At 36.3% G+C, this 14,132-nt stretch overlaps 1 protein-coding gene across 6 annotated transcripts in view; it reads right to left on the minus strand.

Annotated features, from left to right (window-relative positions):
- EXOC6B (exocyst complex component 6B) overlaps positions 1-14,132 on the minus strand; it is a 600,511-nt gene that overhangs the window by 464,744 nt on the left and 121,635 nt on the right. For all 6 annotated transcript variants that reach the window (XM_044392293.3, XM_057309029.1, XM_044392302.3 and 3 more), the window contains one exon: positions 5,193-5,397. In XM_044392293.3, coding sequence (XP_044248228.1) covers positions 5,193-5,397 — 205 coding nt within the window. The remainder of the gene's footprint in view (positions 1-5,192; positions 5,398-14,132) is intronic.

Consider the following 14,132-nt stretch of genomic DNA (forward strand, 5'->3'; position numbering starts at 1 on the left):
AGTTCAGCACTTTTTCCTGGGTCTTCTGCTCAGGATCTCACCCAGCTGAAATCATGGTGTCAGTCAGAGCTGTGGTCTCATCTGGAACTCAGGCTCCTCTTCTAAATTCATTTATATTATAGGCAGAATTCATTTTCATGTGGTTGTAGGATTCTGGTTCCCATTTCCTTGCCAGCTGTCAGTTAGCAATAGCTCTCAGCACCTCTAGTGGCCTACAGGTCCATGCCACGTGTCCCTCTCCAAAACACGGTAGTTTATTTTTTCAACACCAACAGCAGACCATCTGTTGCAGCTTTAAATCTCTCTAACTTCTTCTATACCTGACCTCCATTCTCTCTTTTAAAAGAGTCTACCTGATTAGATCAGGCCCACACACTCAAGGAGGGGGATTTTACAGGATGTATGCACCTGGGGGTCATCTTAGAATTGTCTACCACAAGCGATCAAAGCAAAGAGCCTCCTACTGATAAAGCTTTATCCAGAGACAATCTATCACTCTGAATACAGAGGAATGGATAAACTACATATCTTTCAGATCATCCTCAAATAGTACTTTTTGCAACATATCTTTTGATGTGATGAGACAACAGTATGAGATTTTAACAACAAATAAAAGTTTGGAGCCTATTTGCTCATTAAAGTTTGATCGGGGTAAAGCCCTTTTGGTAGTTTGTTTTGGCTGCTAGAACCTCAAAAGAAACCAATCTACCAACTTCTTCCATCATTTCACAGTACCAAGGACAAAGTCCACACAGAGATCAATGTAGCAACTCAGGAAAGGGTGAGTAGAAGACGTCCACCATGAGAAAGCACAATCACCTACCTAATTTCTAGAAGAGCAGACCAATTATCGTATTAAGTAAGACTTCAAAACTATTTTCTCATATAGTTCTTAAGAAAACAACTTAGGATATTTTTTTAAAAGGATAAGAACAAATTTCTAAAGCCAAACCTGTGGTTGCTAAACCAAAAATAATAATGATGATAAAGTTCTGAATAGCAGCATTGACAATAGCAAAAACTGAATCAGTAAATCAGAAGGCAAACGTATGGGGGACAGAGAATGTCAAAGAGATGAAATTGTGGGGGGAAAAAGGCAAGAGACATGGAAGATACGTATTGTGAAGAAAAAGGCAAGAGAATGGAAGATATTTTTTTTCAAGGCTATATAATAGTAGGTTGTAGCAGAGGCTAGCTAGCTATTCACCAGACCTACTTCTTGCTCCTCCTGGTCACACAGATAGACCATCTATCCAAGCCTCACTTGCAGTGTATAAGATATGGCCAATTTGTTGGCAGCAGTGATATGGATCACTTACAAGCTTGGTCCATAAAAATCCCCAGGGCCTTATTTACTCTTTTTCCTACTGATACAATGTTGGAAGCCACATGTAGAAGTGATAGAGCCGTAAGTCAGAAGAGTCCTGGATCCCTTGATGGTCACTTGAAGAAGAGCTACCCTACCAGGAAGATCCATTTTGGACTTCCAATGAGCAAAAAAAGAAACTTCCATGGTGAGATTCTAGAGCTTAGCTCTTATAACAAGCAGCATTATTTAAGGAAAACAGAAACTGGTATTGGAAGAATACCAGTTTTACCTTAACAAAAAAAACTAAAATAAACGGCATTGGTTAAGAGGTCAGGCAATAGGCAGCAAGAACATATATTTAACAAGTTGAAAGTCTGGAGAGCCCTGTAATACTGTGGCAAAACCGGAACCTGTAATAAATGAAAAGGCACACCACATGCCTATGGGGCCTGTAGCTCTGTAGCTGAATGGAGAGTCGGAGTTATAGCATATTATCGGCATTTCCTTTCTGTTTCTAGCAAGGTGTTACAGAAAAGAGATAGGCACAAAAAAAAAGGTGCTGGCTTGCTAAATGAAATTATAGGAAATAGAAGAAGTCCAGACACTCAGGCCTCAGAGGGTTAGAAAGCTGAACGCATATAGAATCCCAACGGTAAAAGAATGGTAAAGGTTTGAGCAATAAATTCCAAAGAATACTTCTGGTTGAATAAAGTGACTCAATCCTGAAGCAAAGATCAGATTCAGATGTGGTCCTCTTACCCATTATTTCATACAGCCTCAAAGTAGGGCCATTAAAGTAAGAAAGGCATGAGGCAAGGCCTACCTTCACAAACTGGGGGGAAGGAAAAAAAAAAAAAAAAACCTATTCCTCAAAATTATAGCTAGAAGAGAACACTGGGTCTGGTGTCCACACAGAACCTATGGGAAAGAAACAGATCAGAGGCCTCCTAAGTTCTGAGGTAACTATAATGTCCCCAAACCACAAAGCTCGACTAAATAAACCTGTGGCTGTTCAGAGATATAAAACAACCCTTGGGTCCCTAAACTTGCAGAAGCAGAAAGCAAGCAGTCAAAGATACACACCTACAAATATATATGTGTAGGGGGAGTGTATGTGTATAGATATAGATATAAGTGTAGATATCTAGAACCCTAAAGAGAGAAAGAAAATGAGAGACAAAGAGAGAGTGAGAGAGAGAGATCTAAGGAAGGTATATTCCCCAGCACCCACTTCTTTCTGAAAAAGAAAATATAGAGAAAGAAAAAACAGAGCGCGACCAGGAGCCCGGGAGAACTATAGGCAAAGGAGTTCCTCTCAGAGAGTTCACATCTAAGCAAGAAAGACCCACTTACTAAGGCAAAGGATTCTCCAATGGTGGCCCAAAAGGGTTACATGATTTGTTTATGAAGCAGGAAGTACTGTGCGTCTCCCACTATTCCCTTTTCTAAATGCAAGTTTTTGTTACAGTTATTTTATTCTAGCTTCTTCATTGGAGGTGGGAGGGAACACAGGTGTAGATAACTTATCTTCTTTCCTGGTCAGCAGCCCATCTGGATCTGGAGGCTCCTCTGGATCTGATGGAGAGTTTTAAGCATCCCTGGAAGATACCAGACTTTGAAATGGATGTAGTAACTAGATGGGATATTGGGTTACCTTCCTTGGGAAGGAGCAAGTGTGTTCTAGGGACAAGAGGAAAAGTGAAGAGATATTTGATGGCCAAAGGGTAGACTGTGCCAGAGACTAGCTACTATTCACCAAACCTGAGTCCTTCTCCTCTTAATGACAGAGTGACATTTTATTTTCTCGGCCTCCCTTGCAGGTCAGTAGAGCCAACTAATTAGGTTCTGGCCAATGAAGTGTGAGTAGAAGTGATAATATGTTGCATTCATGACTAGTCCTTAAAGGCTCTCCCACATGCACTACTCCCTGACCTTTCTCCTCCTGCAGCATCCTTCAAAACCACATGAAAATGGCAGAGCCACACAATGGAAAGCTTCCCTAAATGACCAATGCGAAGAAAACCATCACAAATCAGAAACACCATTTGGGGCTTGACATAAGCGAAAAATAAATCATATCCTTTCCCTCTTTTCCAACAACCATGAATTCAAACAGATACTTATTGAAGAACTACAATGTACAAAGTATATGGTAATTTCTCTCCCTCCCATTTTCTTGACTTTTTAGGTACTACAGATCTTAAAATGCGTTAAGATATTTTTATTCAAAGATCTCAACTAACACAGCACAGGATAACAATACATGCAATATGAGCTATACTTGCTATGAAATTTTATAGGAGGAAGGAAGGGTTATCAGTTAATTAAAAGGCCTGAATCCACAACGGTTTTCTTCAGTTCTTTTATGACACATATATACCAGATAGCTAGTAGTTTCCACAGACTGAGTGCCACAGTAGGCAAATTCACCTTAATCTAACCTGAATTCTACTACAGGATCTGACCTTTACAAGCTGTCTGAACTTGAGCGAGTCACTTCCCGGCCCTGGGCCTGAATTTCTTTAGACAATTAAGAGGTAAAATCAGATAATCCACATTAAGTGAAATAACAGTATTTCCATGGAATCCTCTTTTTCACCAAAAAGGAACTGAAGTTAATTTCTCAAGCAGAGGCCTAAAAAAAAAGGCAACTTTAAAAAAGAATGCTTCCACAGAGACTCTGTACTATACTCTCCTATTTTTGAAAGTTTAGAAAAAACTTGTCAAACACAATAGATACTTGTCTTGCAGAATACCTTCACTCCTGTACTCAAAATATATACCCAGTAATACAAACATACATTTTCACTGATTAATTTTGTTTCTTTACCACTAAAAAATGACCTGATAGGATTATTTCCATCAGGTTTATCATCAACTAGTTTTAAACGTTCTCCATCATAAACGCTGACAAAATTTAAAAGAGAGGAGAAAAGAATATCTGCATTGCTTTAGGAAAGGAATTTCCAACAGGCAAATTTCTTTTGCAGAATCAGACATTTGAAAAATTACCAAGACTTGCTGAGACCAAAAATATGATGTGTTCCCTCCTTCTTCCCAGAATGATAAGAACTACAAATGACTTCTTCAAGAACATAGTTGTTTGTAGAACCAAACAACACTTTCCATAAACAACCAAGTCTTCTATTTGTTGTTGTAGGTTACATCATAAGATATCCTGAGATATTTTAATAAAATCAATGTGATTTAAATTTCAAGAGCAAGCAGCACTGCAAATCATTAGTGCTCTTTTATTCAAAATGACGAGAAAGAAATCGAGACATTCCTTGGTGGCTTTCATTTACTTAGAGATGAATATATTAAAAGAAAAAAAAAAACCTAAAAATTTCTAACACATTTGTTAACTTATAAACTGTAAATAAATCCCTTTCTGTGATCATAATTCACATTATTTCCCAAAAGGCCTTTCTTCATTGATACCCAATGATACCAGAAATAACAATTACAGAAATATTTATAAATAACATGATAGCTTGCTTACATAATAAGTAGTCAACCAAAGGCACCTACAGCACAAGTTAGCTCATTACCTAGAAAGAGACCTTTTAAAATCTTGGGCTTCAAATCATATCCAAAGTCAAGGAAAATATTCAAAAAACAGAAAACCCTCTTTAAAGTCCCTATATAACCATCACAAGCGATCCATATTTACTGAACATCCACAGAGCAAGGCAATATACTAGTAAATAATTCATTGCTCTGTTAAAAAAATAAAACACATCTTTTAATCATGTGTTCCCATGAAGAGGAAGGACTTCCCTAAGATGACATGAAACAATTAAGACACTTAGCAGAGAGAAACCCATGTTTAACAGAACACTAGCGAAGTCATTGGCCAGCCTATCATAAACCCAAGACCTACTTGCTTCATGGCAGTCTCTCCAATTTTGTCTGAATGTTTGCGGATACTCTCCAGAAAGTCTTTGAGATCAGACATAGAAACATCCTTAATCTCTTCTCGAAGCTTGGGGATGTTGTCCACCATCACCTTGCAGAATCGATAGTGGCTTACTTGAGGCAGATAGGTATGCTCTAGATGTTCCAGAGTTTTCAGTGCAGGATAATGCCTGTAAAAGGAATTGTATCACCTTTAGTTCAACTCAGTCTTCTTTAGGGACACAGATGTATTCCTCAGGTAAAATTTCTAGCCGAATTAGTTTTCATCGCACATTAAGCCAAATCCAGTATTAAGTTTCAATAAAAACATCAATGAAAAAATGTCAAATTCAAAATTAATATATGCATTAAAAGGCTTAATAAATTACAACTGAAAAAGATTTTATTCCAAGAATAGAGAAAACTTTTAAAATCCTGCAATTTTATTCATTATACAAAAAAATAAAAGAAAATACAGAATGATCATATCAATGCCAAAACAATCAGCCTATAAAATAAAATACCTAAGTCTAAACTTCCAAGTATGGCACAGGGAAGAGCTTAGCAAATCTTCTACCCAAAAAACAAATATAAACTAAACAACCATTTCAGGGCTCTGGAAATAGACCAAAGGAGAACAAACTGAAAAGTGTTTATTCATGAAAACTGCTGAACAATGGAACTCTGTGGTGTTCTTGCCTGGGGCTACCTCCATCGACCCTCCAACTCCACCCACCCTCCGTTCCTGCTCCCTCCCACTGGTTACATTGGCTTGTCATGAAAACCAGCAGCCTCCCCGCCATTAGAAGCCAATGTGACTGGCGTTATTTAGGAAAAATAGAAAACTCCAGATGAAAGAAGGAAGGAAGGAAGGAAGGAAGGAAGGAAGGAAGGAAGGAAGGGAGGAAGGAAAGGAGGGAGGGAGGGAGGGAGGGAGGGAGGGAGGGAGGGAGGGCAAACAAATAAACAGGGAAATACTCCAGCTCTCCTGGCCTGAAGTTAGTCAGGGTTGGGTCAAAGGGTAAATTAGAAGACTAACCAGAAATTTAACAGGGAAGTATGGAAATAAGAGACCCACAGAAGGGCCCAATAGCTCTTTGCACATCCCTAGCTGACTGAGTCTGTGTACGCGTGCAGTAAGACACCCGTGAAGGCCTAAGCACTCCACACATCCCTGGCTGACTAGGAGGCAGCAGGCACACACATAGTAGACGCCCTGGCAAAGAGTTAAAAGCTTAGGCTGTTTTGAAAACTGCCTGAATTTTTAATGTGTTCCATAGCTCACACACAAATTCACTGACAAAGGGTGGAAACCCTTCTAGCTCAAGTTTGATTGAGCACAAACCTTGGACCAATCTTTAGCTGATGACTATCCTTTAAAAATGAAAATGAAATAAATACATTTCCTGATAAACAAGGACCGAGAATTCCTTGCTACCCGATCTGCCTTAAACAAAAATCCTAAAGGAAGCCAGAAAGGAAATGACAACAGAAACTAAGTTGAATCCACAGAAAGAAATAAAGAGCATAAGAAATAGTAAATATATGTGAAATATAAAAGACTAAATATTTCTTTCTCTTCTTTTAATTTCACTAAAAGAAACACTTCAATAGAAATGATTATAGGGGCGCCTGGGTGGCTCAGTCGTTAAGCATCTGCCTTCAGCCCAGGGCGTGATCCCAGGGTCCTGGGATCGAGCCCCACATCAGGCTCCCTGCTTCCCTGGGAGCCTGCTTCTTCCTCTCCCACTCCCCCTGCTTGTGTTCCCTCTCTCACTGGCTGTCTCTGTCAAATAAATAAATAAAATCTTAAAAAAAAAAAAAAAAAGAAATGATTATAATACTGTATTGCTGGGTTTATAAAATATATAGATATATGACAAAATTGCACAAAAAAGGAAGAAAGAAATGGAGCTAAGTTGAAGCAAAACCACTACTATATATTCTACCAAAACTACATCAGCATTGACCTAAAGCAGACTGATACATTAAGATACAGATTATAATCCATAGAGCAGCCTCTAAGAGAATAACTCAAAATATGTCTTTAAAAAAATCAACCAAGGAATTAAAACAGTACACTACAATATATTTAATACAAAAAAGAGAGTAAAGGATAAAAAAAAGACATGAAAAACAGAAAAAAAGAGTAAAATCCAACCATATTAATTATTACATTAAATGTAAGTGGACTAATAAACACTCCAATCAAAAGGTACAATGTCAGACAGGATTTAAAAAGCATGATCCAATTACATGTCTTCGACAAGAAACACACTTTAGATTCAAAGATACAAATAGGTAAAAGTAAAAGATGGATTAAGATATACCATGCAAAAAGTAACCATAAAAATGTTGGAGTGGCTACATTAATATCAGATATAATAGATTTTAAGAAAAGAAATATTGCTGGTTATGCGAAAGTAAATATTGCTGGTAATGCAATAGTAAAGGGGACAATATTTATTTGATAGGGAAAGCTTCCGTAAGCATAAGAGAATGCATAAAACTAAAATTGATAAGGTTGACAAAGTAAAAACAAAATAAGTTATACATTAAAAAATATAATAAGAATAAAGAAGAAACAAAAACTTGGTAAAGATTATTTACAACATATAAACTTATGTTTTTTTTTAAAAAAACAATGAACAAAGAAAAGTCACAAAAGAACATAAAAAAGGCCAATATATGGGGAGGAAGAGTTGAACAGATATGTGAAAAAATGCAAATCAAAAACATGATTTTGTCACTCAAACTCCCAAAGATTTCTTAAAAGATAATGGGTAATATTATCATGGGTTTCAAGAAATAAGAATTCACTGCCTGCTGGTAAACAAATTTGTATTAATGATACAAGTTTTCACTCAAGAATTTTACCAAAACAAGCATTCTAACCATCTGCATTTCCAAAAAGAAATATTAGATTTACAAAAGTATATAAGCCTCTTGAATTGTAGGTATTTATATTAGTCAATAAAAAACTAACTTAGGTGTCTGATAACAAAGAATTGGCTAAATACATCATGATACATCCATGTAGTAAAAGACAGCAAAATGTTTACAATATTGTTGAGTAAAAGCTATTGAAAAAGATAAAACTTACAAGTATAATCATAACATTTTTTAAAACTATAAATATGCATACATGTATAAATAATGATTATAGGTGCATGTATGAGCTATATATCACTAAATACATGCATACACACAAACATAAGTACACAGAAAATGACTAGAAAAATATATACAAAAATGTTAACCACGATTTTTTTTCCTTTGGATATTAACATTATGGGTGATAATTTTCCTTATGTTTTTAGCTTTTAGTTTCCTAATTTCCATACTTCCCATGATATATTTAGTACCGGAAAAACTCAGTTCCAATCTTATAAATAAAAAACTGATAGCTCTATTCTGATTTTAAGAATGAATTTCACAGTAGACACTTAAGCTCTTCTCGCTCCAATGTACTTAGTACCACAAACATGAAAGACTAGAGATTGGTTTTACTTATTTTTTTTAATGTCTTTACCTCATATGTTTCAAAAATCAAAATCTTAGTCCAAATAAATGGAAGGGAGAAAGATTTATTTCCCCTACATTTAGAAATAAAAGTACAAATATAGTTAATGTGAATTGGTTGCTTTTATTACAATTTTACAGACTCAAAAACAGTACAATTCACATGGTTTAGTGTAAACAGAATGGTGTTTATACTACAATTAGGTATGAAGATCTATGTGCAATAAAATGTAATTCCTCTAGAGAGAAACCTTAGAATGGACAGAAAGCCAGAAATTAAGCCAAAAAGATAAACACACTTTGGGGTTTTGTTATATTTTGGAACATTGTTTATAGAATGAGAAAAATCGAACAATGTTGCCTGCGGACACAAGGCACATGCACTGACGAGACACATGGCTGCATGCTGAAAACATCTGGTCTGTCAAATAACTCCACATTTTTCAAGGCTAATTAGTACAAAACCCAGTGATTCCTGGCAACAAAGAATGTCACCTTATTTCCCCATTGTCCTTTCCCCAGCATATTCATGTTCTGACAGACCAGTAAGATTATTCAAATTTCTAGTGTATTTTAATATCAGTGACAGGTTAAAGAATGATAGCCAGCTAGACACCTGTATAGCAGACATGAAAAGAAAAATTTCTATTTCCAGCAGCCAGGGAATCTAAAACCAGATTTTGACATTATTTTTGACAGACTCTAAACATTATTAAAACTGAATCAAAAGCCAAATTCTTAAGTTTCATTTGCATGTGTGCTAGCTCTCCGGTCTCCCCATCATTACACTCCCTAACAGAAACGTGAACAGAATAAAGTCAATGAGACAAAAGCAGGGACTATAAAGAAGAAGGAAGGAAGAGACATGTAAGTAATCCCATAAATTGGGTAACTAAGGTCAGAATAACTTAGACATAGTTGAATGCTGTTGTGAGAAGGGAATGTTAATTCTAGTCAAATTAAACTGTGGCCCTTTCTTGCCATGGTATAGAACTCTCTCACAATAATGATTTTTAAAATTCTAGTAAGTGATCTTTTAAAGCAGATCACAACTACCCATGAGAAATGTTTATTAATTCAAAGTACGATAAGAATATGAAATTAAAGCTTTCATCACAGGAAATATTAGTGCCTTTCCTAATCAAAGAGCACCACTAACAAATATTTAATCCTTTCTATGTGCTACAGGTAGAAAGATGGTCAGATATCTTTCCTTAAGGAGCACAGAACCTAGTAATAGTATCAGTATTTATAGCTTAAAAAAAAAAAAACAACTAAGCTTCCAGCCATGAAGGAGTAACAAGAAACAGACATGAACTCCCAATCTTAAAAAGCAGAATATTGGCTAAAATATATAAAAACTGATTTGGAGGGGTGCCTGGGTGGCGCAGTCGTTAAGCGTCTGCCTTGGGCTCAGGGCGTGATCCCAGCGTTATGGGATCGAGCCCCACATCAGGCTCTTCCGCTGGGAGCCTGCTTCTTCCTCTCCCACTCCCCCTGCTTGTGTTCCCTCTCTCGCTAGCTGTCTGTCAAATAAATAAATAAAATCTTTAAAAAAAAAAAAAACTGATTTGGATAGTGGACATTCAGTGGTCTCTGAAAAAAGGGAAACAAAAAAGATGAGTTTAAGTTTAATAATTATCCAGATTATCTACCTGAATGTGATTTCTAGATCATGGGCATCATCAGAGAAAACCCAAACATAGCCCAGCAGCTTAGTGGAGCTAGAGTCAGAGACCGAAGCTCAGGGAAACTGACACAACTTGAGGCTGTACAGCAGAATTCCAAACAAAAAGAGGGGGAAAGGAGCAATGCAGAAAAAAGAACTGCAGAACCTACACAGAATCTACTTAAGTCTTTGCTGAGTACTAGGCCAGGCATAGAAAAAGTGAAATTCTACAAGGACAGGCAAAAAGAAGGGAGGGAATGAGGGTGGGAAGGGAAAGAGAGGAGGGAGAGACAGACAGACAGACACAGGAAGATATATGATAAACACTTCAAGGAGCTCAGACAATGCAGAAAAACCTTGGTGAAAAGTCCCTGGGGATTCCTGAATTATTCAGAGTAGATGAATACTACTCTGAACTACCCCTGGAATGAAGGTGCAGCTAGCAAAGATTAAAAATGGGGCTTGAGGTGCCTGGGTGGCTCAGCCGGTTAAGCATCCGACTCTTGATTTCAGCTCAGGTCATGATCTCAGGGTTGTAAGATTGAGCCCTGTGTCAGGCTCCACACCCGGAATGGAGCCTGCTTAAGATTCTCTCTCTCGGGGCGCCTGGGTGGCACAGCAGTTAAGCGTCTGCCTTCGGCTCAGGGAGTGATCCCGGTGTTATGGGATCAAGCCCCACATCAGGCTCCTCCGCTATGAGCCTGCTTCTTCCTCTCCCACTCCCCCTGCTTGTGTTCCCTCTCTTGCTGGCTGTCTCTATCTCTGTCAAATAAATAAATAAAATCTAAAAAAAAAAAAAAAAAAAAGATTCTCTCTCTCCTTCTCCCTCTGCCCTCTCCCTCTATAAATAAATAAATAAATAAATAAATAAATAAATAATGGTGTGATAAGATCAAACAGATCTGTAAACAACTATTTGCCAAACCAAAGAGCGATGCTCTTTTTTTTTTCTAAAGATTTTATTTATTTGACAGAGAGAGAGAGTACAAGAAGGGGGAGCAGCAGAGGGAGAGGGATAAGTAGGCTCTCCACCGAGCAGGAAGCCTGATATAGGGCCCAATCCCAGGACCCCAGGATCATGACCTGAGCCGAAGGCAGCCGCTTAACAGACTGAGCCACCCAGGCGCCCCAAAGAGCAATACTCTTTAAGAAAAAAACAGCTCCCCAAAATCCACACTCAGCAACATAAGATAATGTTCATTATCCAATCAAAATTAATAGACATGATAAGAACCAAAAAACTGACCTATAACTAGGAAAAACAAAATCAGTTTGCAAACAGAAATCTAAAATGCCAGAAGGGACAGAACTAGCAAAGACGTACATGAAAAGAAATATCAGAGCCATATACAGGTATTTTTAAAAAGACACAAAAATAATAAGAAATTAAACATTTAAAAAAACCCAATGGAACTCTAAAAGATTAAAAATATATTATCTGAAATGAAAATTTCACTGGATAGGATTAAAAGAAGATTAGCCAACGCAAAAGAGAGAGATCAGTGCACTTGAACACAGGAATAAAATCTATCAAATATAAAGGACAGAGAGAAAAAAAGACTGGGAAGAAAAAAAAGAACAGATCCTCAAGTCACCTGTGGGATTAAATGAAGTTGTCCAATATAACATGTAACTGAAGTCCTAGAATGAGGGTGGGAAAAGGACAGAAAAAAATGTTTGGAAAACCAGTATCTGAACATTTTCCAGATTTTACTAAAATTATAAAGCTATAAATCCAAGCAGCTAAACAAACCACAAGCGAATAAATTCACACATACACACATGCAAACACACATACCTACAGCAACGTGCATCAAAATCAAATTGCTAAGAACAAATGATACAGACAAAAGTTTTAAGACAGCTGAAGAAAACACATTAAGTACAGAGTGACAAAGATAAGACTGTTCACATACCTCTCCAGCAGAAACTACATAAATGAGAAGACAAAGAAATGACATCGTAACTAATAAAGCTATAAACCTAGAATTCTATATCCTTCAAAAATATTTTTCAAAAACAAAGGTGAGCAATAAGATATTATATCACGCTCACCAAGATGGTCATAATCAAAATAACAGACAATAATAAGTATTGACTAGAATTTGCAAAACTTGGAATCTTTATATGCTGATGGTAGAAGGTAAAATGGCATAGCTGCTTTGGAAAACAGTCTGACAGTTCCTCAAATGATTAAACACAGAATTACCATATGATCCAGCAATTCCATTCCTAGGTATACAGCCAAGAGAACTGAAAACATATGTCCACACAAAAAACTTAAAAACAAAAATTCATAGCAGCACTATTCATAAAAGCCAAAAAGTAGAAACAACTCAAATGTTCATCAACTGATGAATGGATAAATAAAAGGTGGTATATCCACATGATGGAATATTATTCAGCAATAAAAAGAAATGAAGTACGGAAATACGGTACAACATGGATGAATCATGACAATGTTACGTTAAATGAAAGAAGCCAGTCACAAAGAACCACACGTTGTAGGATTCCATTTATATGAAATGTCCAGAATAGGCAAATCTATAGAGACAGAAAGTAAATTAGTAGTTCCCAGTAGCTGGCAAGATGTAGGGAGCAGGGGACACACAGGAGAGGATTGGGCAGTGACAGCTAAGGGGCTGAGAGTTTCTTTTGAAAAGAACAAAAGCATTCTAAAATCAATTGTAGTAATGGTTGCACAACTCTGTGAACACACTAAGAGCCACTGAATTACACATTTTAATGGATGAACTGAATAGTATATAAAGTATATCTCAAAAAAGCTGTTAAAAATATTTTAAACAAAAAAGGATATTAAAAAATAGACAATGTAAAAACTAAACAAAAAGAAAGCAGCAGTGGGTACGTTAATACCCAACAACATATATCTTTTTTAAAAAGAATATTACCAGAGATAAAGAGGAACCTTCCTTAATAAATAGGACACCTCATCAAAAAGATACAACAATGCTAAATATGTACGCACCCAATAAGAAAGCTTCAAAATACAACAGCAAGGACTGAAAGAACAGAAAAAAGACATCTACAAATCCACAATCACAACAGACAATCTCATCACTCCTGTCAGCAACTGACAAATACAAAATCATTAGGATGTGGAAAACCTGAACAACACTATCAATCAAGTGTATCTAAATGACAGTTGAACAATGTCCTACTCAAACAGAATATACATAATTTTGAAGTGTACATGAAATTTTCACCAAAAGGGACCATATGCTGGGTCATTACAACAAGTCTCAACAGATCTGAACCATGTACTTGTGATGCAACTTTATGACAATACTATTAAAAACAGGAATTTCATGTCATACTGTAAAAAAAAATAATAGTAAAATAAGTCTCAACAACTGTAAAAAATTACGCTTATATTTATTAACACAATGAATGAACTATAATTACAAATCAATTTTTTTTAAATCTAGAAAATCCTCTAATATTTGAAAATTATCCAATTCATTTCTAAATAATGAGCAGATTAAATTTCTAAAATCACAAAGGAAATTAGAAAATATTTGAGATAAATGGAAAAAACACATAATCATAAAACATATAAGATGCAGTTAGTGCACTAAGAGAAAAATGCAGAGCTTTAAATAGCTACATTAGAAAATAACCAAAATCCACCTTATAAAGCTAAAAAAGAAGAAATTAAGCCCCAAGTAAAGTAAGAGAAAGAAAATACTAAAGATAATAGCAGAAATCAGTAAA

The sequence above is a fragment of the Ursus arctos genome, unplaced genomic scaffold (assembly GCF_023065955.2).
Source record: "Ursus arctos isolate Adak ecotype North America unplaced genomic scaffold, UrsArc2.0 scaffold_8, whole genome shotgun sequence".
NCBI classification, from domain to species: Eukaryota; Metazoa; Chordata; class Mammalia; order Carnivora; family Ursidae; genus Ursus; species Ursus arctos.